The following is a 12,642-nucleotide window of genomic DNA, read 5'->3' as shown; positions in this document are numbered from 1 at the left end:
GATGTTGACGACGGCCGAGCGTTGTGCAATCCCGTTAGCACTCCGCTCCACGTGCGAAGCCGGCGCGCCTCAATGTCGCCCGTGGGCGGCTGCCTCGCCGCGGCCGCGCCGCCCGCTGAAAATAGCGAGCCTACCCGAGTTCCGACCGCTCGCCCGAACACATCCGAGTGCGGAGCTCTCACTCTCGCCGCCACTCGATACTGACTTCCTCTCCCTCGCACAAACAGCTGAGTATCAAAACAAAGAAGTGAGACGAACAGTCGCCGCTCCCGCTCGCCGGCCGGCCGGTGTCGCCGGTCGCGCCGAACCGAACGCTCAACGCACGCCAGTTCTCGTTTGAACCGTGTCTATTGAGGTTGTCCGCAGCGAACTTGTGCGCAAAGTTTACTGCCGCGAAAGGGTTTTTCTTTGTCCCGATCTTCGAGGACCTTGCCCTCGTATTATGTTTCCGCGCGAGAACAGCGATCAGCCTCGGCCTATTGAGGGCCCGAACCGCGTTCAGCGTACTGAATCGGATCGAAATTTTCGCAATTGCCCGAAATTTTGTTACGGATACCCCGCGAAACGCGCTCGCCGGGCGATTTGAAAATTTTGAGTGAACTTGTGACAGAAAATTGAGTGGACTACCAGACAGGTCTAGAACGGTGCAGTGAATTTGAACTAAAAGCATCATGTCTACCGGTAAACGTTTAGCGAAGCGCTCTATCATAGGGACGCGAGTAGCCGCGCTAGGCGACGACGGACTGTACTACTCGGGAATGATCCAAGCGGTGAAAACGCCGGCTCCTTTTCCGGAAAACAACAATTGTATAAACTTAACACCTAATACTCGTTACACGGTGCGCTTCGACGGCGGTAAGATGACGCGCGAATATCGTGATGCGGAGCTCATCGGACCCGGCTTCCGAGGGTTGGCCGGCGTGCGCCTGAAGCCTGGCCAGCGCGTCTTCCTCACGTACAACGGGCGCGAGGTGCGCGCCGACGTGCTGAACCACGACCACGACACCGACGAGCTCCGTGTGCAGGTGCATGCGCCTGCTGCCGAGGTAGGTCTTCAACTCTACTATCCATTAACCTATACATATATCCCCAATGGTCACTAGGCCCAGAGACTCCAGCCATCAAATTTTTTAAAAAAAAGCTCTACAAGACTTACGCCGTGCTACATTTTTATTTCAGCCACCCTAAACAAAAGACATCAACGCAAGCGCGAGCGCCTACCTACCTTTGTAGAGCTTCGCTGTTCCTCTGAAAGTTGTAGGGGAATTTTATTATTTTGATTTCTTTCACGCTCGTAAGTTATGGTCATTGGCGAAAGTCACTGTATAGTTTATTATATTATACATACATGAAAACCATATCAAGTCGGTACTTAGAAAGGTAGCACCAGCAGCGTCCATATCAAGAAGACAAAGGTTTTGGGAGGTGCAAACGTAGCGGGACGAGAAGTGTGCGGGCGCGTGCATCTATGGTTGCCAACATTATTTCGGGTGAATAATATACCTACTTAGTATTTTTCAGAATAAGCTGTAAAAATATATAAGTACCTACTTAGCACAATTCAAAAATATAGATAGTAGGTTAAGGAAGAGTAAAAATGGACGAAAGTACATTGGTTTTATTATTTTACTGTTACTTATAAAAAATACAAGGTTTAAGTTATTTATCAGGTCCCCTTCCTTCTCCTTCCGAAAAAGTAAAAAACTAAAAACTTTACACTAAGTTTTCAAAGTAGAAAGTAATGAAAATTTAAAAGGGCTTTCTAGGTAAAAAGCAGAAAATAATAAAAATGAAAAGGGCTTTCTAGGTATACCTACCTAGAAAGCCCTTATAAATTTTATTACTTTCTGCTTTTTACCTAGAAAAGATTGCAACATTTTGTTTCGGTTTCTTCAAGACCAATTTTGTTAGGAAACTGACCGTCTTTTACGAAGCGAGGGATCTGTTAAAAAAAGATCGATCCATCCAACTGAATAAATATCATAATTAGTATTACTTATTCTTCACATTCATTAAATCGCAGAATCGATATAATATAGTACAATAAATTGGTACCATACTATATAAAAATACTGTTGATAACCCTACGTGCATCCAGCAGTAAGCTATTGACCTCTACACGTGGGGCGGGACGTGCACCGTTCCCGATATCCGTAAGTACAATGTAACTACTGGAAAAGTTACACGCAATGTGGACATCCCCTTTACGGGAATTGCTGACAGGATTTCCCCGATAAAACAAGTTCAACACTGTTGCCTGTACGTGGTTTAAGTGATCAAACATAAACATTTATATCGAGGCTAGTCTACTAAAATCACTTATTATTTTTTTGTAAGGTACCTACTCCAGTCTAATGCAAAAGTGTATCAGGCTGTCTGTCTGTCTTTTGACAACAATTTTGACGAAATTTGGTACATAGAGTTGGCATCCTGGAGACAGACAAGCTACTTATTTTATCCAAAATGTCATAGTGAAAGTCAGTGTTCTCACGGGATTTATAAAACCTTGCTTCCATGCAGACGAAGTCTTAAAAATAACTATAATACAACAAAGGCTTCACATTATATTTTCACCAATGAATGCCTAGATTTGCGAGCAAGCCCCTGTCGTTCGCCTTCCAGTGCGATGCAACAAGCTACCAACTACGCATTAGCTACCCGCTATCGCTCGCAATGCACAGTTGCCCACTTATCGAACCGGCCGGCTTGATAATTCTAGTCGCCACGAGTCACGACCAGTTATTGCGCGGATGGCTAAATTTATTCTTACCGACGCAATAATACGCATCTTATCAAACTTGTACTAGTATTCCAATAAATGTAACCACCCAGTTACAAACACCGGTCATTCCACTTGTAAATAGTAATTTTAAAAGCCACAAAAGATAATTAATACCTATTGTTCATATTATATGTACCTACCATAGATACAAGTTTTACTGCACACTTGTTTACAACAAGAGAGCATTTAACTCGTGCGTCATTCAAGTCATAATCGTCATTAGGCATTTAAAATCATAATAGCTTATGTGACACGGACATACATCGTTCGCTTCGAATTTGTTATCCTTTTGTGTGGATGTGTTCATTTCAATAAGGATACTTCATACTGTTCTCAATATCCAGTAGGTAATTACCTACTACCTTAATAATTAAGAATATGGTCTTCTAGACATGATTCTGATGATGACATCCTGAAGTTTTGTAGACCTTTGTTTAAAAATTCAAATAAGTAAGAGCAAACAGTATGTTCCTTCTGTTTTTTTATGATAAACGTAACACATGCCTAGTAACTGAAACGGAGAAATTACTCTACACTGCAGGCAAATGTTACAATAACAAATATGATCCGCAGTTTGCTATACTCTTTTATTGCCTACGTGTAGACAATAAGTGATGTAATACACAATAGCATTTTAAAAATGGCTGCAACCGATTGAGTGTATGTTCCGTAATCAATGATCCATCGAATTAAAGATTGTAATGGTAAAGGTAAAAGTTATCGACTTAGTTATGTAACATTAGATAAAAAGCAGTGAGAGTTTACTCATAAATATACTGATACCTATATTTTCTCTTCTTCGGACGGTCTTACAATTTTGTCTGTAGGTAGACCTCCACAGTTTTTCTTTTAAGAAAGTAACTTTGCCCCTGCCCTTGAAATTAAATCACAGAATATATAATAGTACTAACGTAATCCCATCGTTATATCTAAGTCGTGTTCTTCGTTCTCATCAAAATCGTGCGGAGTGCGGACTTCGTCCGAAATTTTCATTTCGTCATTCCCAAGAATTAATTATCCTCTTTCCATGTTATTCGCTAAAACAATAATAATTTACCGTTGATGAATAACGAAATTTTCTACCTAACGTCCCTGCCCTATAACGGCTATTGTGTATTATTTGATTTCGTCGCTACATTAGCGCTGTTAGAGAAGCTGCTTGAAGAGAGCACTGCTCTACTCGCTCTCGAAACCCGTAGGGCGATTGTCTAAAACCTGCATCAATCATTATTACAATCTCAATTGTTCTGATTGGCTGAATTTGTGCGATTCTTGTTGCAACAATGCATTGTAGCCAATAGTGAGCGAGCATTAACCAATCAGAGATGATTGCGATCGTGATATTGTAGCTGTCAAACAACCGCGGTAGAGCCACTGGTTTTGATAAAACCAACTTAAACTTGTATTCGACACAGCGCAAAAGTAGTTGTAATGATTAAGTATCATTCACACACTAAGCAAACACTACGTCTTAGCACTGATCAGAGGATAGCGGATAAAGACGTAGCACGAATGCGCACTAAATTCGGCCACTGCGTACCGTTACCGCTACTCAACGAAATTGGAATTTCGTTTTTTCTCACGTGACGCTTTACAGCGACATAATATTGAGTAAACAAACCTATTCATTGAATTCTATCACAAAATAAATGCTTAACCATTACATAATAGCCTTAGCTTTGAAGCAGCTTTTATGTATTGTATATTGAATAGTTAAAAAAATTCTTAAATTTTCCGTGAAATCATTTTCTTATGAATTTAATTAACGCACCTATCTACTCGTACACTAGTTATGCCTACAGCAATATCTTTTATTTGCAGAAAACAAGATCTAAGTACCTACGTGGTTAAAGTAATAACTTGTTTATCTTGTGTAGAGTACGGACATCTATTTTTTATAAGAACAAATACCTACATAATATAAAACTAATGAAGTCACACCTTACAAAATGAAAATATTACCAAGTAAAAAACTAATTTAGTAAATAGATATCTAAAATAGTATAAAAAGTCTTTTAAGGAAAATTACTATAGGTAGAGCAGAATCTCATGAAATGAAATTCCAAATCTAGCAACACTGTACTTCGCGAACACCGATGTACATAGTACCTACTCTGTGGTGAATATTAATAATAGGCTACTTGACTCATATCTAATTTCGTCCAATAAATGATTATTTATTATAGTATTTTGCTTAAGACAACGAAATATATCAATAACAATTTTTAAAAACGCAGGATGGATATATAAAACCAATTTTAAAAAATACAGTTTTTATTTTTATTTGAAACGCAGAAAACGCTGTCAGCCATGATGTGACGTCATTAAATATGTAAACAAAGAAATGTCATCCCTATGTCACGCGGGGACTAACGTAGTATCGATATAATTATATAAAATTTAAAGTCCTGACTAACTTATATATCAACGCACAGCCTAAACATCTAAACAGCTGGTCCTAGATACATGAAATTTGGTGGGTGTGTTCTTTGTAGGTAAAGAGAAGGTATCCACTAGGAAAGGATTTTTTGAAATTCCACCCCTGAGTGGGTTAAATGGGGGTTTGAAATTTATGAAGTCCACGCGGGCGAAGTCACGAGCATAAGCTAGTTTTTATATATTTCTAAAAACTCATAGTAAACGTAAAAAAATATCGTTTTCTCTTTATAAATTGAATAAGTTATTAAGTAAGACTTACAACAAACTGATCTTTGCAAAAATAAATTTGGGTTGAAGTCTTTGTCATATAGGATCCCTTTAAGCAAGTCTTCGCGTGTTACGTATATTTATTTCACTGGGCACTCTAATCCACAACTTTCCTGTGGTCTTTATCGATGCGTTTTTTACATTCTCGGATGATACAATAACGATAATTACTATATTTTTCATGTAAACTAGTATAGAAGTCATGTTTATTAAACTTTGGGAGGTTATGCTGTTGTTTACAAATGCATGACGTCAGAGCACAGATAATCTATGGGCCAAACATGGCCGACAGTGTTTTCACCTGTCTAAGAAAAATATATTTTTAAATTAAAGTTTTACGGTTTTTAGGGCGCAAAAAAATATAGTGTTAATTTTTTTGATCTAATAGGACAAATATTAACCATTTAAGACCAACTTAAAAAAAGTGTCAACTAGCCTATTCACCACAATATTCACCACAGTGCACTATGTACACTGGATACTCACAGATTACAGCGCTGCTAACTCCGGAATCCCACTTCAGTATTTTTCATGAGATTCTGGTCCACCTATATCGGAATAATCAATTGTTTAAGTCCCGCAAATTGCTAATGCGCGTGACCGCCATTTTAGTGACGTCAGCACTAGACTGAAGTTTCGAGCTGATGGCATATTTTTATTTCAGCTGACGTCAAAATGACGTCATTTCGATGGTAATGAGACATGGTTCTAGCGCAATAACAATTTACGGGACTTATAACTTGTAATTTCCTTCTACTCGTTACTTATCTAGCTCTTAATTTTAATAAAAGTACATAACTTCACTTTTATAATAACTGCATAACAAAGAAGTACATAAGTAACTAAACAACCGTTTTAAACGGGACCTAACCTATCAACCAGCCGGCCCGGCCGGTCTGTTTACGCACTAAACATCACCGCAATCACCGCCTTATCGCGCTAATTACATTGACCACACTATTTTATTTCTTGTTTAACAAGATAATTATATTAACCGCGACATTTTAATGTGGACAAATATTACCTACCCGTTTCGTTCAAAATGTGATCGATCAACCCATCCGACTGGTTTTTGTGTTCATATAAATAACTAAGATGCCAAAAGTTATCGCAGAACGAGTTTGTTTATTGAGCTTGTAATTAAATTGTTTACAAAACCAAATACCATGTATAGTTCTTATTATAATATAATAAGAATATTGTACTTACGTATAGGCAACATTGCGAGACTGTGTATTTCATAGGAAGAAACATGTTGCATCATTGTGTAGGAAAAATAGAAAAAAAGTGTGAAAAGTTCAAATACAATAAAGCACGAATGTGTTTAGTAAACCAGTTCGGAGTCCAGTCGAAGGCCTCCCTTCGTAAAGATTTAAACGTGAAAAAGTTATGAATCCATAGATGTTTTTATATTATGTTAGCTTTCTAATCTAGTTAGAATATAACATACAAAAGTTATAACATGTTATGTTCGTTTCGTTATTGACATTGAAGAAAAAACCTCGCGCTTGCTTCGCTCACGCTTATTTTTCATGTTTTAATTATAATTTTCTCTTCATTTGCATACTACATTTTGTTGATAAAACCTAATAAAAATCTTGCTCGCTTCATAATGCCATATTTATCCTTCACTTTTCGTTGTCATGTAAGCATCTTTTTTGTAAATTTAAAGCCACAAATCTGAGTGTAAAATCTAGTAAGTACAAAAAAAAATAGCCCCTCATTTAGTAATTCCACCCCGGGCCTCCGACAGCCTAGTTTATCGTTGCAGGGTCAATGCGATCTACGTTGTCTAGTTCCAAAGAAGCACATAGTATTAAGGTCGTAGTAGCTCTACGCGGTAAAGCTTGTACTAGCCTACACTCGACTTGCGCTTGACGATGATGTAGGAGCCATTAAGCATTCAACAGTGGGTATGTTTTGAAAGAAAAAAATTGTTTTGTTTGATACGATGAGGAAGCAACGCGCACGCGTCGGCCTTGCGCGTCGGCTCTGTGACGTCGCACGCTATATCAGCATGACGCGGGCGACGATTCGTCGTTCGCTCACTCACAGAATAACATTTTCGATAACAAGGCTAATTTATTATGTATTTGTTAGAGGCGACTTTACAGTAAAGATACGAAATTAATTTAACCTCCTTAAACTGTTTTAAATTATTTATTTAACTGTTACCTACTAACGGCCATATATATACATAATATCAAAAAGCTAAAGTCATTACTGTGAAACTTTCAACGTTAATAAAACGAAAATGGGTTACGGAATTTTGAACAAAATCATAGAAGTATGAATGCTGACTTGGGCAACCAACTTTGCTGTTTCGGTGGCCAAGGTTTAATGGTAAAGTAACCGCAACGAAACCACCCATTTGATATGCAACTGGCCCTTAAGGAAAAGTTTTGCTATCTAAACTAAATGACAAACATGGTGATAAATTATAATTGCGCAGTCAATCTGATTGTTTACGCTGGTGCGTGATACAAACATGTGTATACTCCACATGTAAGAGATAGGCACTATCAAATAGGTATAACGTCATTACAAAATTGCTAAATAACATAACTGAGATAAAATACGATCATGGCTTGTATAGTAAAGCCTGTCCAGAAAAAGTTTTTTATATTTCTAATACCAATCAACATACACCAAAAAACGCAACAAGTAGATAATTCATGGATTTAATCGCGTTACCGGTGATTCGCCTGAACAATTATATAGTTAACTAAAGTCGTATAAAATTAACTAGCTGATTCCCGCAAATTCGTACGCGTGTTAAGTTTTTTAACCATTCCTCTGGAATAGAATCAAATTTCATATCAAAAGTACGATTGTAGTCCTTATTTTAATGGTGAACCGTACTTTTGACATGACAGTTAGTGAGTTAAAATGGTGCATGAGGAGTCATTTTGTACGGACTATAGCTGCCATTAGTGCGGGACGCGGGTCTACGTTAGTTAAAACAAGAGTGAGAATGTAGGTATAGTGCATTCAATATTAACTGGCGTGTTTCCACTTGAGACCATCATTAGCAATTACTAGGATTACATTCGACATGCCACGTAAACAATAGGGGTAAGAAACCAAACACTCATAGAGCCCATTAATTTTTAAAGGAGCCGGTTCAACCTTATATATTTTGTTGCAACCCAAGCAGTGTTGATACTTTTGAATTCAACCGCCACGACTTAATGCTATTGTTATTGCTAATCATGGTCTCAAGTGGAAACACGCCAGTTATATCCTATGCAGTACCGGACAAACAATCAGTCAATTACGGCACTGTTTTGTATATATTACCTACATTAAAATTTGTTTTGCGTCACTTATAGGTGGGTAATAGTTCATGGAATCAATCACCTTGGAAATAACATCCAGCGTCATAGCGTGCCAGCATGAAGGATATTATAACACTTATTATCAATGTGACGTGGTATTCCCCCGCACAGCGTTTCTGCTCGTCACAATATGTTATTTACATCATTTCACTTGGCAAATCCACTACTCGCTACGCGGAATCAGCCCGGCAAAGCTGCTCTGACTCACAAACGTATACAAGCCGGCAATACTTTTTGCTTTAAAAGATAATTAAAATTAAGTCGGAATAACATCCTTTAATAAAATTTTAATCCTCGGCACGCATAATGGAATCACAAATACTCACAAAGAGAGAACGGACGATCATTATGTAGCAGGCAATAAGATATAAAAATAAAAAGAGTGCGGCCGAGAAATAAGGTCACCGGCAGGCCCGGAACCACATAGCGGTATTCGTTACAAAATCGCGTCAAGAATTATTTTCACGTGCGCACGGCGCCGGCAAACCGTTAGTCGGTGGCGGTGCCAGCCTACCACCGGCTAACCTCACCGTGATCACCATCGCCGACTAGTTCGCGGCAAAGTGGGACACTTCACCGACCGCTAACGTCCAGCACGACGCCAAAAACACTTACCTACTTACCTACGAATGTAATCACACACGTCACGAAGCGAAATTGCCTCTCGATTTGGAAACACGATACCGAATATAATTGTTTGGGTAGGTCAATATTTAGCGCACTTAGATTTCAGTTTTCATATTGAACAGTTACGTTGATGCCTTGAATTTTCCTAGATAATAACTAAAAACTTTGGCAGAAGTTTCAATACTCGCTTTACTGTAGTTATTTTTTATAGAATAGGAGATTTTAACTTGGAATTGGATTAAGTAAACCTTGTTTATTGAAGTGAAAACTTCTTTAGGCGCATTGAGAGATTTTGGGACGGGTAAAAACTTCAAGGTCGCGTCACGACCATGTTTAATTAGAATTAATAGAGCTCGGAGTGCCGATTGGTGTAAATACTAGTGTTTTCATTTTTGATACTTACTACAATAGGCTAGTTGACACTTTTTTTAAGTTGGTCTTAAATGGTTAATATTTGTCCTATTAGATCAAAAAAATTAACACTATATTTTTTTGCGCCCTAAAAACCGTAAAACTTTAATTTAAAAATATATTTTTCTTAGACAGCTGAAAACACTGTCGGCCATGTTTGACCGATAGATTATCTGTGCTCTGATGTCATGCATTTGTAAACAACAGCATAACCTCCCAAAGTTTAATAAACATGACTTCTATACTAGTTTACATGAAAAATATAGTAAATATCGTTATTGTATTATCCGAGAATGTAAAAACGCATCGATAAAGACCACAGGAAAGTTGTCGATTAGAGTGCCCAGTGAAATAAATATACGTAACACGCGAAGACTTGCTTAAAGGGATCCTATATGACTAACGACTTCAACCCAAATTTATTTTTGCAAAGATCACTTTGTTTAATATGTCTTATTTAATAACTTATTCAATTTATAAAGAGAAAACGATATTTTTTTACGTTTACTATGAGTTTTTAGAAATATATAAAAACTAGCTTATGCTCGTGACTTCGCCCGCGTGGACTTCATAAATTTCAAACCCCCATTAACCCACTCAGGGGTGGAATTTCAAAAAATCTTTTCCTAGTGGATACCTTCTCTTTACCTACAAAGAACACACCCACTAAATTTCATGTATCTAGGACCAGCTGTTTAGATGTTTAGGCTGTGCGTTGATATATAAGTTAGTCAGGACTTTAAATTTTATATATATGGATACTACGTTAGTCCCCGCGTGACATAGAGATGACATTTCTTTGTTTACATATTTAATGACGTCACATCATGGCTGACAGCGTTTTCTGCGTTTCAAATAAAAATAAAAACGGTATTTTTAACTGACTTCAAAAAAAGGAGGAGGTTCTCAATTCGTCGGAATCTTTTTTTTTTTTTTTTTTTTTATGTATGTTCCCCGATTACTCAAAAACGCCTGGACCGATTTTGAAAATTCTTTTTTTGTTTGAAAGGGTATACTTCAAAGTTGGTCCCATTTCAATTTGGTGAAGATCTGATGAACATCTTCGAAGATAGATACTGGAACTCCTCAACGGATAAGAGTAAATTGCTCGCGATCAGTGTAATAGCTTAGTAAACAGTAGATTTTTAACCAGTCATAGCATAATTCCATGGGGCCACTAAAAATTGTGAAATAAAAATTTTTTACAAAAAAATAAAAACCGACTTCGTTACATAAACACTAAAAATTGAAAAATAATTTAATTTATTACCGAATATATTATGTATACAAGAGTTAATATAGTTCCATAATAATATTTTTTGGGGTCGGTGCCAATGAGGTGCCATTGTGGAGTCCCATAAAAATATGAAGTCTAGACGATTCGCGCAGCTAAAGCTAATTGGCACCGGCACCAAAAAGTATTATTATGGAACTATATTAACTCTTGTATACATAATATATTCGGTAATAAATTAAATTATTTTTCAATTTTTAGTGTTTATGTAACGAAGTCGGTTTTTATTTTTTTTGTAATTTTTTTTTATTTTAAATTGGATTTATATATCCATCCTGCGTTTTTAATAATTGTTATTGATATATTTCGTTGTCTTAAGCAAAATACTATAATAAATAATCATTTATTGGATGAAATTAGATATGAGTCAAGTAGCCTATTGTTAAGTAATTTGAAAATCCAAAAATATCCACTGTTATTTCATAGTTTTGAGTTTTCACTTCTATCAGCAGTGACCTCACTAACTGTCATTTTTTTAAATATAATTTTGACATTGGCCTTACCACTGTAGGTACTTTAATCGTAAACAAGACGTAAGCGATTGGTCCGTGTGTAGCACACCGAGTGTGAAAGTGCCACTCACACCTGTACCTACCTACTGTTTCAGTTCAGTCTCATTCACTTTTCACTATATGATATTTGCGGTACTTTTTAATCTACCTTCATAATACTTAACAGTAAAGCTCATTAGCGGAGTTTAACTTTTACTAGTCCGCTGTCCGTAGCAACTTTTTATTTGAGCCAATTTTATTTAATTTGTTGGATAAAATTTTAAGGCAATTAACTAACTTGAAAGTGATATACATAGGTACTTAATTAGATAATTTCAGACTTAGATCTTGCAATGCTTCATATACTTAAACACTTCAATTTAAACACTTTATGCGGCGCTACAATATATTTAAATATATAAAAGGAAAAGGTGACTGACTGACTGATCTATCAACGCACAGCTCAAACTACTGGATGGATCGGGCTGAAATTTGGCATGCAGTTGAACAAAAAGTATGAAAAGGTAAGTTCCTGGAAGTGTACTGGCAAACGATTATAAAACTTCGAAACTGGTTTGTTGAAAAAATGTTAAGAGCTGAAGGAGATCATCCGAACAATAAAATTCTTTAAACATCTCTTATATAAAAATTATTGTATATCTATCTGTCTGTTTGTTATCTTTGCATTCGTGCATCGTTCGTCCAACTGAGTTGAAACCTTGTACCGTTGTTGTGAGGACTTGCGGGAAGGTTTCTGAAAAATGACCATCAACATTCAATAGTTGGCGCGTGAGTTGCATTACAAAGCTAGTAGGTATATTATAGATATAAACAGTTAACGCTCCAAGAAGCACATTCAACTAGATTTCCACAACAATCAAATCAAAAATTTATCGCTTTCACCACAAGAAATTCCACAAGGCGTACAAGCGTACGCATATCACAATTTATTATTGTATGTTTCACTTCAAGCGAAAGGATTGCTTCAGAAAT

At 37.1% G+C, this 12,642-nt stretch overlaps 1 protein-coding gene across 1 annotated transcript in view; it reads left to right on the top strand.

Moving 5' to 3' along the window:
• The first annotated feature begins 531 nt into the window (after positions 1-531).
• Positions 532-12,642, top strand: part of Glut4EF (Glucose transporter 4 enhancer factor) — a 91,526-nt gene continuing 79,415 nt past the window's right edge. Inside the window, exon 1 of the mRNA XM_034985544.2 lies at positions 532-1,046. Within this exon, the coding sequence (XP_034841435.1) occupies positions 672-1,046 (375 nt within the window). The 5' untranslated portion in view covers positions 532-671. The remainder of the gene's footprint in view (positions 1,047-12,642) is intronic.

This window comes from Maniola hyperantus, chromosome 4, assembly GCF_902806685.2.
Source record: "Maniola hyperantus chromosome 4, iAphHyp1.2, whole genome shotgun sequence".
NCBI lineage: Eukaryota > Metazoa > Arthropoda > Insecta > Lepidoptera > Nymphalidae > Maniola > Maniola hyperantus.
This window is presented reverse-complemented; position numbering and strand designations above follow the sequence as displayed.